The sequence below is a fragment of the Ranitomeya imitator genome, chromosome 4 (assembly GCF_032444005.1).
Source record: "Ranitomeya imitator isolate aRanImi1 chromosome 4, aRanImi1.pri, whole genome shotgun sequence".
Taxonomy (NCBI): Eukaryota; Metazoa; Chordata; class Amphibia; order Anura; family Dendrobatidae; genus Ranitomeya; species Ranitomeya imitator.
In genome coordinates this window covers 287211160-287233624 of record NC_091285.1, presented here as the reverse complement: position 1 = coordinate 287233624, position 22465 = coordinate 287211160, and the positions used below count along the sequence as shown (strand labels likewise).

The following is a 22465-nucleotide window of genomic DNA, read 5'->3' as shown; positions in this document are numbered from 1 at the left end:
GATGGCGCTCGTGACTGCAGACTTTTTTTTGCCAATCCTTGATGGCCCCTTTAAATCCTTCCTGACACCTGTACCACCTTTACATGTCCTACAGAAGGTGCCATTTTCCATAAGGTTGTGAACAGGCAGTGCATCTTCACTCTGGGCTCGTGATCCTGGCGCTCCCTCTAACAGTGATCTTGCTAGCTTAGAAACATCCGACGGGAATGAGTCAGTGTTTGTGGAGTCTGAATTATCTCCTGTCCTTAGCAGCCAAGTAACCATGTAAAGAGGTTGCTCCCTCTATCACTCCATCAGCTCCCCGCAACGGGATCAAGAGGAACCGATGGTTTCTATGGAAACTAGAAACTCAACTATGGACTCTACCATAGACTAAAGTCTAATAGATCATACCAGATGCTTCATCTATTAGTTTTCCTGTCGGTATAAGACTAACAGGCTTGTATTATCTGTGTAATAAAAAAATGACATGTTCAAGTCTTTTTGTTTTGACTAAAAATATTGTAAAATAAATAAAAAAGGTTTGTTGTAAAAAAAATTCATTTTTTCCCCCCAAAAAAAGTAGTTTGTCCATAACCAAACACCCAGAAAAACATAGGACTTTTATCACCCCATCCGTAATGATGCATATTTTAAAACGAAACTACCGTATATACTCGAGTATAAGCCGACCCCCTAATTTTGCCACAAAAAACTGGGAAAACTTATTGACTCGAGTATAAGCCTAGGGTGGGAAATGCAGCAACTACCAGTAAATGTCAAAAGTAAAAATAGGTACCAATAAAAGTTAAATTAATTGAGATATCAGTAGGTTAAGTGTTTTTGAAAATTCGTATTGAATCAGGAGCCCCATATAATGCTCCACACAGTTCATGATGGCCCCATAAGATGCTCCATACAAAATACGCCCCATATAATGCTCCATAAAGTTCATGATGGGCCCCATAAGATGCTCCATATTAAAATATGCCCTATATAATGCTGCACAAAAGGTTAATGATGGCCAAATAAGATGCTCCATATAATATTATGCCCCATATAATGCTGCACAAAGGTTGATGGCCCCATAAGATGCTCAATAGAATAATATGCCCCATATGCTGCTCCATAAAGGTTGATGGCCCCATAAGATGCTCCATAGAATATTATGCCCCATATGCTGCTCCATAAAGGTTGATGGCCCCATAAGATGCTCCATAGAATATTATGCCCCATATGCTGCTCCATAAAGGTTGATGGCCTCATAAGATGCTCCATAGAATATTATGCCTCATATAATGCTGCACAAAGGTTGATGGCCCCATAAGATGCTCCATAGAATAATATGCCCCGTATGCTGCTGCTGTTGTGATTTTTAAAAAAAAAAAGACATACTCACCTCTTGTCCTGAGCAGGTGGGGACACCGACACGCTATGGGGGCCAGGTGCTGGAGTTGCCGCTGGCTCAGGGCACCGGCACTTGCGACATTCACCTGTCATAGTTCCACCATCGCGTGCAGCTGTGTCTTCCGGGTATCTGCAGTGACGTCAGGCAGAGTTCGCGCACTTACCACGTCATCGAGCCCTCTGACCGGAACATCACAACCAGAGGACGCGGAAGACATAGACCGGTGGTGGAATGGGGACAGGTGAATATTGCATGGCTCACCCTTCCCCGTCATACTCACCCCATCCTGGTGCGGTCTCTCTGCAAGTCCCTGCTTCTCTGATGGTCTCCGGCGCGCCAGCAGCTTGTTCCTGTGTTCAGCGGTCACATGGTACTGCTCATTAAAGTAAGGAATATGCGCACCACACCTGTGGGAGTGGAGGTGTGTCCATATTCATTACTTTAATGAGCGTGACCACTGAACACAGGAAGAGCTGCGGGTGTCGGAGACCATCGGAGCAGCAGGGAAGTGCAGGGACCGCGCTGGGAGCAGGAGAGTATGATGTGACAGCCACCACTCCTGTTTCTCCCCTGCCAACCCCCTGGGACAATGACTCAAGTATAGTCCGAGAGTGGCACTTTCAGCCTAAAAAAATGGGCAGAAAATGTTGGCTTATACTCGAGTATATACGGTATTTATCACCCAGAATGACCGCCCCATGAAAACAAAACTAACCCAAATTGATGTTTTTGTTAAAAAAAAAAAAAAAAAAACCTCCAGAGCGCGGGGGTAATATAAGCTTATGGTGTCCCATTATGATGCTTGCGGTGACCTGCTCATGTTCTTAATGACCTGTTCCTTTATTGGGTTTACAGACTCACTCGGAGGTTTCCGTAGACACCAAACACCAGACTCTCCAAGGAGTGGCCTTTCCCGTAGAGAGAGAGGCCTTCCAGGCACTGAGTCAGCTGAAGAGCAGGAAGCTGAACTATGTCCAGCTGGTGAGTACACGCCGATCTTTGCTGGCCTTCACACATAGATGCACTCCGCAGTCGCCCATTCTTTGCTGGCCTTGACACATAGATGCACTCCGCAGTCGCCCATTCTTTGCAGGCCTTCACACATAGATGCACTCCGCAGTCGCCCATTCTTTGCTGGCCTTCACACATAGATGCACTCCGCAGTCGCCCATTCTTTGCTGGCCTTCACACGTAGATGCACTCCGCAGTCGCCCATTCTTTGCTGGCCTTCACACATAGATGCACTCCGCAGTCGCCCATTCTTTGCTGGCCTTCACACGTAGATGCACTCCGCAGTCGCCCATTCTTTGCTGGCCTTCACACATAGATGCACTCCGCAGTCGCCCATTCTTTGCTGGCCTTCACACGTAGATGCACTCCGCAGTCGCCCATTCTTTGCTGGCCTTCACACATAGATGCACTCCGCAGTCGCCCATTCTTTGCTGGCCTTCACACATAGATGCACTCCGCAGTCGCCCATTCTTTGCTGGCCTTCACACGTAGATGCACTCCGCAGTCGCCCATTCTTTGCTGGCCTTCACACATAGATGCACTCTGCAGTCGCCCATTCTTTGCTGGCCTTCACACATAGATGCACTCCGCAGTCGCCCATTCTTTGCTGGCCTTCACACATAGATGCACTCCGCAGTCGCCCATTCTTTGCTGGCCTTCACACATAGATGCACTCCGCAGTCGCCCATTCTTTGCTGGCCTTCACACATAGATGCACTCCGCAGTCGCCCATTCTTTGCTGGCCTTCACACATAGATGCACTCCGCAGTCGGCCACATCCGAAACTCTTTAACTTACACAAGAATAAAATGTTTCTCAGGGCTCAGTCACACGAGCTTATAACACGGCCGGGTGCTATGCGCTGTTTTATCAGATAGCACTCAGACCATTGTTGAACAGATCTGCACTGCCCCATTGTATTTTTTTTTCTCATGCCAGTTTGGCACGAGAAAATAAATTCCAGCATGTTGCAAGTGTGTCCAATAATCGGACCAAAAAGGAAAGAAGCCACTCAAACGAATGCATTCGTTTGAGTGGCTTCTTTTCTTTTTTGTGCAGATTTACGACATTAGCCTCTTGTTTGCACCCCGTTTGGTGTTTTGCACCATTCAATATTGGTAGTGCGCTCTTTCTATCCTATTGTTCAATAATCGGACCATGCGTACCCATATCAGTCTATGGGTGTGGGTAACCTATCAGACTGCACTCCGATGTCATCCGAGTACAGTACGTGGACACAGACAGTGGAGAAATCACTTTCTCCATCTTCTCTTCCCCTTTGATGCGAATTGGGGCACAGCGGACTGACACTCGGCTCAGACTCTGTCATTAGCATAATCTGCCCAATTCTCTCACGTGAGCGAGCCCTTAAGGTACCGTCACACTAGACGATATCGCTAGCGATCCGTGACGTTGCAGCGTCCTGGCTAGCGATATCGTCCAGTGTGACAGGCAGCAGCGATCAGGATCCTGCTGTGATATCGCTGGTCGGGGAAGAAAGTCCAGAACTTTGTTTCGTCGCTGGATCTCCCGCTGACATCGCTGAATTGGCGTGTGTGACGCCGATTCAGCGATGTCTTCGCTGGTAACCAGGGTAAACATCGGGTTACTAAGCGCAGGGCCGCGCTTAGTAACCCGATGTTTACCCTGGTTACCATCGTTAAAGTAAAAAAAACAAACGCTTCATACTTACCTACCGATGTCTGTCCCCGGCGCTCTGCTTCTCTGCTCTGGCTGTAAGCACATCGGCCGGAAAGCAGAGCGGTGACGTCACCGCTCTGCTTTCCGGCTGCCCGGCGCTCACAGCCAGATCAGAGAAGCAGAGCGCCGAGGACAGACAGCGGTAGGTAAGTATGAAGCGTTTGTTTTTTTTACTTTAACGATGGTAACCAGGGTAAACATCGGGTTACTAAGCGCGGCCCTGCGCTTAGTAACCCGATGTTTACCCTGGTTACCCGGGGACCTCGGGATCGTTGGTCGCTGGAGAGCGGTCTGTGTGACAGCTCTCCAGCGACCAAACAGCGACGCTGCAGCGATCCGGATCGTTGTCGGTATCGCTGCAGCGTCGCTTATTGTGACGGTACCTTTTAGAAAGGGTTTTATTGTACAGTAGCAATAGATTCATTATAGATCCGAGTTCAGTCACTTGATGAAGGATGACTTTGCAAAGTTTTCAGTCTGGCTACCCATTACACACATTGGTCAGATGGTGACGAAGCTTATGCTCTGTTCACACCACATTTTGGTCCACATGAGATGTAAAAGATGCATGTACCCCAGAAGTCTATGGTGCAGAAGAATGTACTGAAAATGTATGTTAAGCACTTCTAGGTTGGGATGATGGCGGCTGTAGTTGTGCCAAACTGCTGTCCCCATGCTAGTGTTGCACCACCTGTCACCCTCCAGCAGCAGATCTCCCCCATAAGTGTTGGCAAACCCCACATTTCTTCCCCCTATTTTCCTTCTATAAAATCTAGATGCGTCTTCTGATGGTCCGGTGCGGTTAATAGTCCAAAAAATACAGTACTCATAGCCTTAACCTTGGCCAAAAATGGCACAGACATCACTTACTGAACATAACAAAGCTTTTTTAAGGTTCGCTATATGATGTTAAATTATTCAAAACTGTAATAACACAATAATTAAAAGAAGCTACATATATAAAAATGCCAGAAAAATATAGTTGCATCTGTGGTACAAAATGACTGTACTGTCCCAAAGAAAAAAAATATAGCCAATAAACCAGTTTTACTATTTAATAACTTTCTGATCATTAATTGGTTGAGACTATAAATGGCAGCAGTGCAGCCACCGATGCAGAATTTTGAGAAGTTGTCTAGTGACTACAAGTGATCATGTATCGAAGAGGAGGGTTGAGGTAGAGGCTGTCTGAACGCCGAGACACACATGATTGGAAGATCGGTGAACTTTTATACCATTTAGAATGGAGCCGCAGTGAGCATGCCCGACCAACGCACCATTCATTCTCTATGGGGCCACCTAAAAAAGCTGAGCGCACCACTCAGCAGCCCTGTAGTGAATGAATGGAGCGGTGGTTGGTCATGCTCACTGCTGCTCATCCTACTGATAAGGCCTCAATCACACGTTCGGGTTTAAACATGTACGTGAAAAAAATGTCAGCGATGTCATCAGTCTTTTCCATCAGTGTGTCTGTTTTTACCATCAGTGAGGTTATCAGTGTTTTTCACGGATAAAGAAAGAAATAAATTACAAATCTTCTCCAAAAAAAGTGACGTGCTGCAGATTTAAAACACACTGCAGTTTTCCAATTTCGTCAGGAAAACCAAAAAGTGTGGGCATGAGTTCTGAAATCTCATAGCTTTTCCTGGTACTCTAAAAAGTAGCTTTTATTTTGCATTAAAAAGCTGCAAAAAATACATAAAAAATGCAACATGTGAACATAGCCTTATACTGTATGAGCGCATTCTTCTAGTTTTTTATAATTGCCTACTAAAACTGCAGACTGCATTCAGCTGTAAGGTCAAGTATATGTTAGTCCTTAATATTTCCCTTTTACTTGCACACATGTATATGTTGTTCAGTCAAATATATATTGTGAATGTCATTTCCCAGGCAAAGCCTATTTGCATGTCCGCTAGCACTATGTAAAACACCGGTATGTGTCCTAATGCATTTCATGTCATGTATTCAGCTTTCCTCCTTATTAACACTTTATTTCTTCCTAGAAAATCGACATACAGAATGAAATAATTGTTTTGGCAAACACTGCGTACACGGAAGTGAAGGACTTGCCAGCAAGGGTTCCGAAAGATGCTGCCCGATACCACTTCTTCCTGTACAGACATTCCCATGAAGGGGATTACTTGGATTCTATAGGTACTGCACTTGCTTTTATCAATCATTTTACACGAGTTCCCTTTTCTGGTAACTAAGAATTCATTCAGGAGATCTATTGTTTCTTAAGTAAAGGGGTAGTCCCACGAACAAAGTGCATTTTAATCAATAGATCCTGGAATAGTTGTAAATTCCACAATTAGATGTGTTAAAAAATGTTCCTGTGCCGAGATAATCTTCTAAATGTGCCCCTGTGTAATGGCTGTGTCTTACCATGACAGCTCCTGGTTAGGGAAGAAAACAAAAGAGTATACAGACATGACAGCATGGGATCGCTGCTGATGCTTTCTGTGAGGTAAAACATGTTTAAAAACTGGATCCTGTGCTGTCCTGTCTGTATACACTTCCCCCTCCAATGCCCAGGAACTGTGGTGCGGTCAGATACAGCCATTACACAGTACATCGCAGGGGCACATTTATAAGATTGTCTCGGCACAGGAAGATTTTTTTTTTTTTTAGCACATCCAATTGTAGAACTTATTTTTTTTCCAAGATCTCTTAATTAAAATGTACTTAATTTGTGGGACAACCCATACATTTTAATAAATGGAGCTGCAGTATACTGATTAAATTATTATTGACTACTTGGACAACCCCCTTCTTAAACGAAATCTGTCAAGTTTTTGCTATGTAATCTGAAAACAGCAGGATATAAAGGATGAAACACAGAATTCAGGGATGTGTCCCTTGTCAAAGTGTGTGCTATTGTTTCCGAACTGTGAAGGGATTAACATTGCAGGACTACAGTAGTGTCCGCCTGTGCTAAGCAGCTCACTGTCTATGGACTTTGTACATACAGAGCCTGGTGTGGGCAAGGTTAGCTTTCTCCGCTCTGCTTCATTTTAAAACTAAAAACGCTGATTGTGCCAGAACTGCTGCACCCAGTAAACTAAGTGATACATCCTTAGAATCGGGGTTTCTTTGCCTACGCTGCTCTCAGATGAGGTAGATTGTGATTATCCAGAATTTAATTTTCAACCATTTTATTCTTAAATATGTGCTTTATTATATCTTTACAGTGTTTATTTATTCTATGCCCGGGTATAACTGCAGTATACGAGAGCGAATGCTTTATTCCAGTTGCAAGAGCCCATTGTTAGATGTAATTGAAAAACAGCTAATGATGGAAATTGTCAAAAAGGTAATATTGCCTTGTTCCGAGTACTTGCATTGGTTATTTTATGTTGCTGCAGACCTTAGTGATTTTTAATTTGAGCAATGTAATTGTGTGCACAAATAAGGCTAACAATTTGTCGCTTTTCAGCTTGTACTGTGTACTCTGGGTACAGCGTCTATTTTCATTTTAGCACTGTGGCGGCATTGACTAGTTTTTTGGTTTCTTTATTAATTTGGCAGGTTAAAGCAGTTGTCTACTGCTTGGACAACCACTTCTCAATTTCTGTATTCCTCCAAATAAAATAAAAACAACCTATACTTTCCTCCTGTGACGCTAGCGCAGGGTCTCCCAGTGCTCCCGTGATGATATGTCATAGGAGCCCGGCACCCATACCTCTAATGGGCGCGTCTCTGTCGCCTCCATCAGATGTAAGGAACATCCTGAGGGGCTGAGAGAGCAGCAGCCGTTCTGGAGTGAAGCGGACAATTATTGGCCAATGTTGGGGTACAAGGATCACGTGACATAACATCACATGAGACTCAGCGCCAACAACTCTGGAAGTGGGATTGTCCGAGTAGTGGACAACCTTTTTCCGTTTGAAAGATGAGGCTGTATCTGCTGTTTGAAAGTGGGTCTGTCAAAGATCACATCAAGATCAAAGGGTATAATAATCCGTGAGGTCACATGTAGAGATAAATGGATCAGACAAAATTCAAATTCACCGATTTGAGTTTTCCAGAGAAAATCTATGAATTTAATGTTCCTTACTACGCTTTTGGGTCTTTCCAAATTTTAGAGAATAGTAAAAATATGTAAAAACAAAAATACTAATCTTCCCGTCTCTCACCCACTCATGCTGCTCCCTGCCCACTGTCCTGTCCTCCTCCAGCCGGTGTTCACGCTAAGCTGGAGCTGCAAGTTTGCCCGGGAGCATGAGCAGTGAATTCCAGGGTCTGCTTGCATCAAGAAGCCCTAGCGTAGTGTGAATATTGCCACTGAGGACTGGGCAGAGAGCAGTGAGGTTGGTCAGAAAAGTAAGGTGGTGACAAAAAGTGAAGAAAAAAAAAACCATACCTCACTGCTCATGTTTCCAGCTTCCTGCCCTTGTGGGGTCTTTCGCATGTCGAATATCTGGCCCATTGTTCTTTCCTAGGCCCCTTTCACACATCAGTTTTTTGCTATCAGTCACAATCCATCGAATTTTGAAAAAAAAACTATTCCGTTTTTTTCCTCATAGACTTGTATTAGCGACGGATTGTGACGGATGGCCTCACGTTTCATCCGTCGTTTGCAGGATCTGTCGAAAATTGTTTGTCCGGCGGCCGGGCACAAAGGACTAAGTACGTTTTTTGTGTACGTCGAAAAATCGGACAGCGATGGATCCGTCGCAGTCTGTTGTTTGCTCAAATGGAAGCCTATGGGCGCCGGATCCATCAAATGACGGAGTCCGGCGGATTCTGTTTTTTTTTTTTTTTTAACTGAGCATGCTCTGATTTATTTAGGATTTAACTAGCCAGATCAGCTAGTCGGATCCGTCGAAAAAAATGAATGTCGCATCCGTTTTTCACAATCTGCGATGGATCCGTCGAGCCAACGGATTGTGGCTTATGGCAGAAAACTGTGAAAGGGGCCCAAATTGGGACTTCTGGGGCTGAGCGTAAACCCCGGCGCATGTGCAGTGAACTCCTGTGGGTGCTCGTGGCATGATGTCCCGGCCTACAGTGAAAACCGGGCACAGATAGATGTGACATGATGGAGTCGCGGAGAACCATACAGACGTCAGAAAGCAGAGGGGATAGCCGGAACAGTGAGGTGTTTTGTTTGTTTTTTTTTCTTTTTAACCTTTTGCTGGTCCTCTGCTGTTCACAAAGATGGTGTTTGCTGAATCTGCGCAGAGCAAATTACAGAAATGTCCATGTTCTCCAGAATGCAAATTCTTGTAAAATTCAAATACATTTGCTCATCTGTGGTTACACATGTTGACCCTCTAAGCAACTGAAGGCCTCTCTCACCTTCATGAATCCTCCCTCAGGACAGGACAGCTTGTCATCACTGCTGAAACAATTTGGAATTTTACTAGAAAATTCTAAAGGAAAATGTCAGGATGTCTATCCATGATGTGAATCTTAACAAAACTATCCCAAGCATACAAAAGAATGGTGTAAGAAGAGTAAAGTTAGTTTTGGAAAAGTCAAGTCAAATTCCTGATGTAAATCCTGTAGAAACATTGTGGAAGCACCTAACCATGACAGTTCATGAGGTAAAATCCACCAACATAACATAATAGAGCAGTTGATGTACATCACTCATTGCCAGGTACATTTAGATGACGTTATAGCTCCACAAGTGGTTCACACCTGGTACTAAAAACAAAGGTTCACATACTTTTGCCGCTTACAGACATGTGATATTGGATAATTTTTCTCATTTAAAAAAAATTACAAAGTCTAATATATTTGACTAACTTATTTGATTTGGTTCTCTTGGGAGTTGAGTGAAAATCTGATGTAATTTTAGGGTCAAATTTATGCAGAAAAGTCGAAAATTCTGAAGACTCGCACGCTTTCAGGCAGCACTAAACCATTTTCATTTTATTTGTACAGCTTGAAATAGATAATGGAGATGAACTGACACCAGATTTCCTCTATGATGAAGTCCACCCAAAGCAACATGCACACAAACAAAACTTTGCAAAGCCTAAGGGTCCAGCTGGAAAGAGAGGCATCAGGAGGCTCATCAGAGGTCCTGCCGAAGCTGAAACGGCCATTGACTAGAACTGTACGGCGGGATCTTCATGTGTGGAGGGGTGAGCAGTGACCATTCCACCCCGGTCTTCATCTACACACAATACAAAATGATGTTTGTCATTCCTCCACTACTGTCACTTTCCACTCCTGTCCTCAAGCATTTTGATGATTGCTCCACTGCGCTAAGTTCTCTCCTACCTAAAAAAGCAATATGGCCACCACTAAAAGAAGGGACTCATGACAATGCATTAGTGGTATGCACATAATAAGGGGAAATTGACACTATTACTAATATATGTTTGTATATGTGGCAACTACGCTTTTTACAAAATGCGGAAATCTCTATTACTTCCCTTTCATATTTCCAGCACCAAGGTAGAGTTTATCATAGCCTAGTACCATGCAATGCATTTTTCATTTTTTCCAATGTTTGTAACATATTTAAAAGAAACTCTTGTACAATTGTAAACTTTGACTACAAACCTACTACTATAGCTATCAGTTACGTCGGTAAATCCATTGCTGGCTATCTACAGCTCGCTGTATCTTGTGTACAGTGTCCTACACGGGTCAATATATCCCCTAAGAAGGTGCAACCACTGCCGCTTCCCAAGTCTCGCCTCTCGCAGACATCTGCGTTGCTACCTCTTATGCGAATGGAAGAAGTTCTACAAAGTAGACAGTCTATAACATTGCTTCGAATAAAGGAACCTGTCAATATTTTCCCTCGAAGATAAAGCAGATGGGTACCCCTCAGGTATTTATACAGCGCAAGGTTGTATTGGTAACGGCACGTCAATAATAGATTCCCTTTAAGCAATCCCCTCAGCTGGTTTTTGCTATGTAATCTGAGAACACCTTAATGTAGGAGCAAACACTCGCATTACAGTGATGTCACTTAGTAGGCTGTGTTTTGTTGTTCCAATACAATCAGTGCTTTATCAGCAGGAGATAATCACCAGGAGACAACCGGCCTCCTAGTCCAACCATGCCCCCGACACTGATTAGCAGCCTCTTGTACGCGTGTAAAATGTACACAAAGCTGAGGTGCGGATGTGCAGAACAAAAAAACTCTGCTGCACCCAGTAAACTAAGTGATATATCACTGGAATCCGGGTCTCTATCTATGCGTCATGCTGCTGTCAGGGTACATTGCAAAAACCTGTTGACAGTTTCTCTTTAATTGGTTGTATCCATTATGTCTGTTCACTTCCATATAATGTAAATCTCTCAGGAAGGAGTGGAAATGTTTCCTCTGCGGGTCTTCATACCCTTTTAGGTAAAAGTATTGACCTCCATCTACAGCTATGTATGTTGTCAACTTTGGACAACCCTTTGTTTTAGGAAATGTCCACTAATAATCTAATTGATTGGCGGGGGATCATTGTTGTGACCCCATGATCGGCTTTTCCAGCAGCGAAGTAACTTTAATAATATCCATTAAACTTGAATTTAGCTCCTTGTCTTATTGAAGGCAATTGGGCACATGTGTCATTGAATTGTGGCGTTCAGGACAAGTTCTGCTGGGGCAGAATGTGAACACTGCTGCTTTCCGTGTGACCTATGTATTCTATTGACTAGAGCAATATAACACTGAAAATAATCGGACCCAATATCCGCTTTACTAATACACTTGTGTATCTTCCCAGGTACAGTGGAATCGCCCCACAACCTGACACTGACATTTCAGCCGCAAGTGCCGATGTCTTACGTATTTTTCACTTTTCTACTTCTGTATTCCACCCAGTTTATACAGTCTGTCACATCATGGTTACCGTTATTGTTTTATATTGGCCCCGTAGCGGTATAACGGGCCGGTGATATTTGTAAGCCTACCGCAGCGGTTCAGTTTTATTCAGCTGTGGCGCAGAATAAAGTGTTTTTTCCTCTTTCGTCTTTTACTATGCGTTCTTTTAATCAGTTTTTTTTTTTCACAGCCTTCATTTCTCGGAACCAAAGATTATTCTGTTGGGGAAAAAAAAACCTTTGCAATGTTTTAAAGGGATAATGCAATTCTATTGATTTTCTGCTCTGCCATTAGTCGTTGACTTCATAATCTTCTGCCTCCACCAAGGATGTGTGAAAACCACAGAAAAGATGGTGGATGTGATATAACTCTGCTCCTCTTTTACAAACTTTATCAAAGGTATACTTCTATTTCGAAGTATTGAAAATCGCAATGCACTACACCTTTCTACAATTTCACAATGTCCCTAAAAGATACGTCGCCGCCGATGGCTATAATACAGGATTTTATTAAATGACGCAGACATTTTAGATATTTTTTTTTATTTTCCAGGAATCTGACTACATTGTAAGCACATGGTCATTGATTGGTCCTTTGTTTAGATGTGAGGTCTGATATCCGGAATCAGATCTAGGCGCAATGCTACAGGGGTGTGACCCACAATTGGGCCCCTTTATCCTGGAAATGAATGATGGTGCGAGATAATACTACATCTGTCATGTGTCTATCATGTATCAGAAGATCATTTTCACTGAATTTTCCCCAGTAATGTTTGTTTTCCCCCCAAGTCTTCCATGACCCAACTAATTTTCAGCTGAGGATCTTTTTCACTTCACGTAGAACCATGCCTTTAATTTTTGCTTGCAGATAATAAAATCTCACTGATTTTGTAATTCTTTCATAGAGTACTTTTTTCTGAGCTTTCAAACTGCGAATTTGCCTATAAACTGTTTTATTGAAATGGCACGTCTTACAACCTTTGCTGATTTATGCAAATTTCTAATAGAATGCATTTTTACTGCCTTTCGTTTCACATGTATGTATGATTATGAAATGTTTTTGAATTTGAAAGAAACAAAAAAAAAATCTACATATGAAGATTATTTGTGAATAAAATCAACCCAAAAGCATTAAAATTAGCTTGTAGATTCCTTTCCACTTACCTGGTGTTTATTGCTTTACTTTTTTTTTTTTTTTTTTACTGTCGCATTTAGACAGCAATCATAAAGCTGCTTTCAGTTTAACCCCTTAACCCCCAAGGGTGGTTTGCACGTTAATGACCGGGGCAATTTTTACAGTTCTGACCACTGTCAACAAATCCTGATGATTCTGACATTGCTTTCTTGTGACATATTGTACTTCATGATGGAGGTAAAATTTCTTTGATGTTACCTGCGTTTATTTGTGAATAACGGAAATTTGGCGAAAATTTTGAAAATTTCTCAATTTTCTAACTTTGAATTTTTATGCCCTTAAATCACAGAGATATGTCACACAAAATACTTAATAAGTAACATTTCCCACATGTCTGCTTTACATCCGCACAATTTTGGAACCAAAATTTTTTTTCTGTTAGGGAGTTAAAGGTTAAAAGTTGACCAGCAATTTCTCGTTTTTACAACACCATTTTTTTTTTTAGGGACCACATCACATTTGAAGTCATTTTGAGGGGTCTATATGATAGAAAATACCCAAGTATGACAACATTCTAAAAACTGCACATCTCAAGGTGCTCAAAACCATATTCAAGAAGTTTATTAACCCTTCAGGTGTTTCACAGGAATTTTTGGAATGTTTAAAACAAAAATGAACATTTAACTTTTTTTTCACAAAAAATTTACTTCAGCTCCAATTTGTTTTATTTTACCTATGATTACAGGAGAAATTGGACCCCAAAAGTTGTACAATTTGTCCTGAGTACGCTGATACCCCATATGTGGGGGTAAACCACTGTCTGGGCGCATGGCAGAGTTCGGAAACGAAGGAGCGCCATTTGACTTTTCAATGCAAAATTGACTGGAATTGAGAGAGGATGCCAAGTCTCGTTTGGAGAGCCCCTGATGTGCCTAAACATTGAAACCCCCCACAAGTGACACCATTTTGGAAAGTAGACCCCTAAGGAACTTATTGCAAAAAAAGTGAGAGCAGCACAGAAAAGAAAAACAAAAATCAGGGTGCAGGGCCCCTCAGGCATGTACCAAACCTTGTCATAGAAGTCCAAAAATCAGAGGCAGCACACCATTCTGGATAAGGTTATGAAGGTATTCAAATTTAATAGCCCATAATGGCAACGTTTCGGCCCGTGGAGAGCCTTTCTCAACCCTTGAGAAGGGCTTGAGAAAGGCTCTCCACGGCCCGAAACGTTGCCATTATGGGCTATTAAATTTGAATACCTTTATAACCTTATCCAGAATGGTGTGCTGCCTCTGATTTTTGGACTTCCCCCTAAGGAACTTATCTAAATGTGTTGTGAGAACTGTGAACCCCCAAGTGTTTCACTACAGTTTATAACGCAGAGCCGTGAAAATAAAAAATCTTTTTTTCCACAAAAATTATTTTTTTCGCCCCCAGTTTTGTATTTTCACAAGGGTAACAGGAGAAATTGGAGCCCAAAAGTTGTTGTCCAATTTGTCCTGAGTACGCTGATACCCCATATGTGCGGGAACCACCATTTGGGCGCATGGCAGTGCTCGGAAGGGAAGGAGCGCCGTTTGGAATGCAGACGTAGATGGATTGGCCTACAGGCGTCACATTGCATTTGCAGTGTTATGGAGAAACAGCCGCACACATGAAACTTGAAGGTTTTATGCTAAAATTACACTTTTTATTAGTACAGTCATCACTGTTATGATCTGGTGATTAAGGAGCGACATGCGACTAGCTCTGAGCAGGTGGTAGCCTCGCCTCCAGGGTCAGGACAATGGCGGCTGTTATGATCTGGTGATTAAGGAGCGACATGCGAATAGCTCTGAGCAGGTGGTAACTATACTGACTACAGTCCCTAAGCTCGACACAACACTAGAAGTAGCCATGGAATGCTCCTAACTCTCCCTAGGCATCGCGTCACAGCCTAAGAGCTAACTACCCCTAAAGATAGAAGGAGGAAAACTATCTTGCCTCAGAAAATCCCCAAAGGATAGATTAGCCCCCCACAAGTAATGACTGTGAGAGAAGAAGGAAAAGACATACGTAGTATGAAACAAGATTAAGCACAGGAGGCCACTTCTAGCTAGATAGAAAAAGTACAGGACAGAACGCTGTGCGGTCAGTAATAAAAACTAGAAAAAGTCCACCGCAGAGGAATGCAAAAATCTTCACACCTAACTAAAGGTGTGGAGGGCAAACTGCTGCCCAGAGCTTCCAGCCTAGCTGAATAGATCCATACTGATAAGCTGGACAAATGAACAAAACATAGAAAGTGCTGAACAACAAGTCCACAACAAGTGAACTGCAAAAGGAAAAGCAAGAACTTGGCTTTTGCTGAACTGGTCAGAGTGTCAGGAAAATCCTAAGAGCAATGACTCCAGGCAGGAACAATTGACAACTGGAATTGAATGAGGGATAAGGCCAGACTAATATAGCCGAGCCAGAAAGACGATCAGTGAAAACAGCTGCTGAAGCTAAATCCAAGAAGCAGCCATACCACTCAAAACCACAGGAGGGAGCCCAAGAGCAGAACTCACAAAAATGCTACTTACAACCACCGGAGGGAGCCCAAGAGCGGAATTCACAACACATCACCGAGTGCTCATTAGCGTAAGAAAATTTGACAGTTTAAGTTAGGGTTAACGTTTAGACCACGGCTGGTCTTTGTCAAAACCACACTTTTAATAAGGGATAGAGTGTGCCAAGCAGAAAATCAGTCTGGAGTGGGCGGAATCTGCAGAGGTCCATGTTGCGTTTGGAGAGCTCCTGATGTGCCTAAACAGTGGATATCCCAGAATTCTAATTGAAACCCTAACCCAAACACACCCCTAATCCCAACCCTAACCACACCCCTAACCCCAACACACCCCTAATCCCAACCCTAACCACACCCCTAACTCCAACACACCCCTAACGCTAATCCCAACCCTAATTCCAACCATAAATGTAATCCAAACCTTAACTGTAGCCCCAACCCTAACTTTAGCCCAAACCCTAACTGTAGCCCCAACCCTAACTTTAGCCCCAACCCTAACCCTAACTTTAGCCCCAACCCTAACCCTAATGGGAAAATGGAAATAAATACATTTTTTAAAATATTATTTTTCCCTTACTAAGGGGGTGATGATGGGGGTTTATTTACTTTTATAGCCTTTTTTAGCGGATTTTTATGATTGGCAGCTGTCACACACTAAAAGACGCTTTTTATTGCAAAAAATAGTTTTTGCCTCTCCACATTTTGAGAGTTATAATTTTTCCATATTTTGGTCCACAGAGTCATGTTAAGTCTTGTTTTTTGCGGGACGAGTTGACGTTTTTATTGGTACCATTTTTGAGCATGTGACATTTTTTGATCGTTTTTTATTCTGATTTTTGTGAGGCAGAATGACCAAAAACCAGCTATTCATGAATTTCTATTGGGGAGGGGGTGGGGGGTGGCGTTTATACCATTACACATTTGGTAAAATTGATAAAGCAGTTTTATTCTTGGGGTCAGTACGATTACAGCGATACCTCATATAATTTTTTTATGTTTTGGCGCTTTTATATGATAAAAGCTTTTATATAAAAAATAATTATTTTTGCATCGCTTTATTGTGAGGACTATAATTTTTTTTTTTCGCTGATGATGCTGTATGGCGGCTCGTTTTTTGCGGGGCAAGATGACGTTTTCAGCAGTACCATAGATATTTATATCCGGCTTTTTGATCACGTGTTATTCCACTTTTTGTTTGTCGGTATGATAATAAAGCGTTGTTTTTTGTTTTTTTTTTGTTTTTTTTTACGATGCTACTGTGGGGTGCTACGCCAGATGACCTGGCCTCCACATTCACCAGACCTGAACCCAATCGAGATAGTTTGGGGTGAGCTGGACCGCAGAGTAAAGGCAAAAGGGCCAACAAGTGCTAAGCATCTATGGGAATTCCTTCAAGATTGTTGGAAGACCATTCCCGGTGACTACCTCTTGAAGCTCATCAAGAGAATGCCAAGAGTGTGCAAAGCAGTCATCAAAGCAAAAGGTGGCTACTTTGAAGAACCTAGAATATGACATAATTTTAGTTGTTTCACACTTTAAGTATATTATTCCACATGTGTTAATTCATAGTTTTGATGCCTTCAGTGTGAATGTACAATTTTCATAGTCATGAAAATACAGAAAAATCTTTAAATGAGAAGGTGTGTCCAAACTTTTGGTCTGTACTGTATATATATCTTGAAAAAAAGAAATGACTGCATAATATGTATGTAATTCATTTCTTTTATGTTTTCCTTAAATTCATCTAAAAAAGATGTTGCTGCATTCGCAGTAGCAGCTATTGGATCACCGATAACTGCGCAGGCGTGGCCGGCACCATTTTCAAATGGATTTTTTTTTATGAATTTAAAGATAACATGAAAGAAATGATTTACATACACATTACATATGCGATCATGGTGCAGTACAGGTACCACCACCGGTGCCTGCTTGCAGAAGGGGACTTTTTTTCAAGAGATATATTAGAGTATAAAGGTACCTTCACACTCAGCAACTTTACAACGAGAACGACAATGATCTGTGACGTTGCAGCGTCCTGGATAGCGATCTCGTTGTGTTTGACACGCAGAAGGGTGTCAGGCAGGAGAACTTTCCCACGCTCGCGGTGCCCCATTTTAATGGCCTGTAATGGCTAATTATACAGCTGTGAGCTGATATTAATAGCCTGGGAAGCTTCATGGGTATTACCCCCTTCCCAGGCTATAAACATCTGCCCCCAGTCGTCTGTTTTCCCTCTGGGGCTATAGTTAGCCCATCCAAATACACAAAAAGTTTACCCACTCTAGAAACTCTTGTTTATATATGTCCAGTAATTTGCCCACACTGTACTAATTGTATTTGTCACAGACATCTATATATCTACCTATTCTATATGTATTTACTGTATGTAATTCATCTGTATCCTGTCGGCTCCTGCTGTGATTTTACATAACACAGCAGACGGCAGATGAATAACCGACCTTTTTTCTATCTATGTAATTATATATATATACATATATATATATATACTAGATGGTGGCCCGATTCTAATGCATCAGGTATTCTAGAATATGCATGTCCACGTAGTATATTGCCCAGCCACGTAGAATATTGCCGAGCCACGTAGTATATTGCACAGCCCACATACTATATTGCCCAGCGACGTACTATATTGCCCAGGCACGTAGTATACAGCACAGAGCCACGTAGTATATTGCACAGCGACGTAGTATACAGCACAGAGCCACGTAGTATATTGGCCAGTGACGTAGTATATTGCCCAGCTACGTAGTATATTGCCCAGCCACGTATGTCACAGGTTAAAAAATAAACATATACTCACCTTCCGAGGGCCCCTTGTAGTTCGGTCACATGACCGTGACGTCATGGCAGGTCCTTCTCCCATACCAAAACAAACAAAGAAGAAAGTTTGACCGCACAGCTGCTGTGAGATCAGTGTGCTGACAACAATGCCTCCAGGCATGAGCCTGACATCCCAGTAGAGGTGCTCGTATGGAAAGCAGGTATGATCCAACAAGAAATCTGAAGAGAAGTACGGCAACACTCACCAGTCCAGTGTGGTGCAACAATCTTTATTCAAGCCTTTAAACCGCCATCACATAGACGGCCCGGGACAGTGCTTCTCCCATACCATCCTTGGCACCGGAACCTGCCGCTTGCATGGAGCGGTCACCGGAGCGTTGCGAAAGGTGAGTATATAATGATTTATTTTTTTCATTAATTTTAACATTAGATGTTTTTACTATTGACGCTGCATAGGCAGCATCAATAGTAAAAACTTGGTCACACAGGGTTAATAGCGGCGGTAACTGAGTGAGTTACCCGCGGCATAACGCGGTCCGTTACCGCTGGCATTAACCCTGTGTGAGCGGTGTCTGCGGGGAGTATGGAGCTGGCGCCGGGCGCTGACTGCAGGGGAGGGACTAATCGGACTATGGCCGTCGCTGATTGGTCGCGGCAGCCATGACAGGCAGCTGGCGAGATCAATCAGCGACTTGGATTCCATGACAGACAGAGGCCGCGACCAATGAATATCCGTGACAGACAGAAAGACGGAAGTGACCCTTAGATAATTATATAGTAGATATATATATATATATATATATACAGGTCCTTCTCAAAAAATTAGCATATAGTGTTAAATTTCATTATTTACCATAATGTAATGATTACAATTAAACTTTCATATATTATAGATTCATTATCCACCAACTGAAATTTGTCAGGTCTTTTATTGTTTTAATACTGATGATTTTGGCATACAACTCCTGATAACCCAAAAAACCTGTCTCAATAAATTAGCATATTTCACCCATCCAATCAAATAAAAGTGTTTTTTAATAACAAACAAAAAAACCAACAAATAATAATGTTCAGTTATGCACTCAATACTTGGTCGGGAATCCTTTGGCAGAAATGACTGCTTCAATGCGGCGTGGCATGGAGGCAATCAGCCTGTGACACTGCTGAGATGTTATGGAGGCCCAGGATGCTTCAATAGCGGCCTTAAGCTCATCCAGAGTGTTGGGTCTTGCGTCTCTCAACTTTCTCTTCACAATATCCCACAGATTCTCTATGGGGTTCAGGTCAGGAGAGTTGGCAGGCCAATTGAGCACAGTAATACCATGGTCAGTAAACCATTTACCAGTGGTTTTGGCACTGTGAGCAGGTGCCAGGTAGTGCTGAAAAATGAAATCTTCATCTCCATAAAGCATTTCAGCCGATGGAAGCATGAAGTGCTCCAAAATCTCCTGATAGCTAGCTGCATTGACCCTGCCCTTGATGAAACACAGTGGACCAACACCAGCAGCTGACATGGCACCCCACACCATCACTGACTGTGGGTACTTGACACTGGACTTCAGGCATTTTGGCATTTCCTTCTCCCCAGTCTTCCTCCAGACTCTGGCACCTTGATTTCCGAATGACATGCAAAATTTGCTTTCATCAGAAAAAAGTACTTGGGACCACTTAGCAACAGTCCAGTGCTGCTTCTCTGTAGCCCAGGTCAGGCGCCTCTGCCGCTGTTTATGGTTCAAAAGTGGCTTTACCTGGGGAATGCGGCACCTGTAGCCCATTTCCTGCACACGCCTGTGCACGGTGGCTCTGGATGTTTCCACACCAGACTCAGTCCACTGCTTCCTCAGGTTCCCCAAGGTCTGGAATCGGTCCTTCTCCACAATCTTCCTCAGGGTCCGGTCTCCTCTTCTCGTTGTACAGCGTTTTCTGCCACATTGTTTCCTTCCAACAGACTTACCATTGAGGTGCCTTGATACAGCACTCTGGGAACAGCCTATTTGTTGAGAAATTTCTTTCTGGGTCTTACCCTCTTGCTTGAGGGTGTCAATGATGGCCTTCTTGACATCTGTCAGGTCGCTAGTCTTACCCATGATGGGGGTTTTGAGTAATGAACCAGGCAGGGAGTTTATAAAAGCCTCAGGTATCTTTTGCATGTGTTTAGAGTTAATTAGTTGATTCAGAAGATTAGGGTAATAGGTCGTTTAGAGAACCTTTTCTTGATATGCTAATTTATTGAGACAGGTTTTTTGGGTTATCAGGAGTTGTATGCCGAAATCATCAGTATTAAAACAATAAAAGACCTGACAAATTTCAGTTGGTGGATAATGAATCTATAATATATGAAAGTTTAATTGTAATCATTACATTATGGTAAATAATGAAATTTAACACTATATGCTAATTTTTTGAGAAGGACCTGTATATATATATATATATATATATATATATATAGTGTGTGTGTGTGTGTCACTGACATATATCCTATATATGGTCTGAGTGATGTGCAAACATTTTTTTTTTCTCACACCCATAGGCTTGCAGTGGCGAGTCTTGGTGACAATCCCAACATGCTGCCATTTTACACGCATGCTGAATATGACCGAGAAAATAAATGGCAATGTGAGCTGCCCCATAGATTAACATTGAGCCGAGTGCTATGCGTCTCGCATAGCACTCGCCCATATTCTACTGTAGTGTGACGCCGGCCTACGTAAATCAGTTTTTTTCTCCTGATGTGATCGGGAACAAGAAATAGAAGTGACCAAAAAGGATATTTTTTAGTTATAAAAACATGGTAATTTAATAATTAAATAAAAACACTTAATTTCAGGAATAGATGCTGAAATATAGAGGTATAGGTAGTAGAAAAGTTTATAAATAGCAGCAATGTATACAGTGTTACTTTTCTCTATATTTAAAAATCATGTACCATAATTCATAAAGTAGATTATAAATGATAATTAACCCAATCATTTCTAAAGTGCCAATGCTTATAGAGAAAAGTGTACAATGAAACAAGAAGTTTTAAACCCTTAATCCCATATGACGTACTATCCCATCGAGGTGACCTGGGACTTAATTCCCAGGGACGGGATAGTACGTCATATGCAATTGGCCGCGCTCACGGGGAGAGCGCGGCCGGGTGTCAGCTGACTATCACAGCTGACATCCGGCACTATGTGCCAGGTGCGGTCATCGACCGCTCCCAGCACATTGCGATCAAACATGATTGCAGTGTCTCGGGGGCATAGGGAAGCATTGCGCAGGGAGGGGCTTCCCTGAGAAGATCGGTACAAGGCAATGTGCTCACCTTGTACCGAGCGTCTCCTCCCTGCAGGCCCCGGATCCAAAATGGCCGCAGGGCTACTTCTGGGTCCTGCAGGGAGGTGGCTTACCAAGCGCCTGCTCAGAACCGACGCTGGTAAACCAGATCGCTGATCTGACACCGTACTCTGCAAAGTGTCAGATCAGCGATCTGTAACTATAAAGTGAAAAAAAATTTTTTAGATGTGTAAAAAAAAAAAAAAAAAATCCTAAATAAAGAAAAAAAAATATTGTTCCCATAAATACATTTCTTTATCTAAATAAAAAAAAATAAAAGTACACATATTTAGTATCGCTGCGTCCGTAACGACCCGACCTATAAAACTGTCCCACTAGTGAACAACGTAAAAAAAGGCAAAAAACACAACGCTTTATTATCATACCACCGAACAAAAAGTAGAATAACAAGCAATCAAAAAGGCAGAAATAAATAAAAAGAAAAAACATTGTATTTCAGCTCACCCGCATGGCAGAATTTATCATAGTCCAAATGTAATCCGAGCACGGAAAGCGTCTCTGTCCAACGCTGAGGTAAATGAGCAAAAAAGAAAAAAAATCCAGCTCCAGGAGTAAAATTAAACAAAAATTTTTATTAAATATCTTTAAAAGTTGGAAAGCTGCTTACGAAAAATATAAATCACAAAATAAGGATAAAGACAAACATCAATTCGCTGGACGCGTTTTGAGCGCCAAAAGCGCTCTTAAACTTCAGCATAAGAATGAACAGAAAAGTCCCGGATATAAAAAGCAATACAACAGGTGAGTGTAATCAATC

The 22465-nt window shown here is 42.4% G+C and overlaps 1 protein-coding gene across 2 annotated transcripts in view; it reads left to right on the top strand.

The window, feature by feature from the left end:
* Nucleotides 1-13047, top strand: part of TWF1 (twinfilin actin binding protein 1) — a 50944-nt gene extending 37897 nt beyond the window's left edge. For both annotated transcript variants that reach the window (XM_069764731.1, XM_069764732.1), the window contains exons 6-9: nt 2243-2368; nt 6106-6256; nt 7294-7415; nt 9995-13047. In XM_069764731.1, the coding sequence (XP_069620832.1) occupies nt 2243-2368; nt 6106-6256; nt 7294-7415; nt 9995-10165 (570 nt within the window). In that variant the 3' untranslated portion in view covers nt 10166-13047. The remainder of the gene's footprint in view (nt 1-2242; nt 2369-6105; nt 6257-7293; nt 7416-9994) is intronic.
* Nucleotides 13048-22465: the final 9418 nt, after the last annotated feature.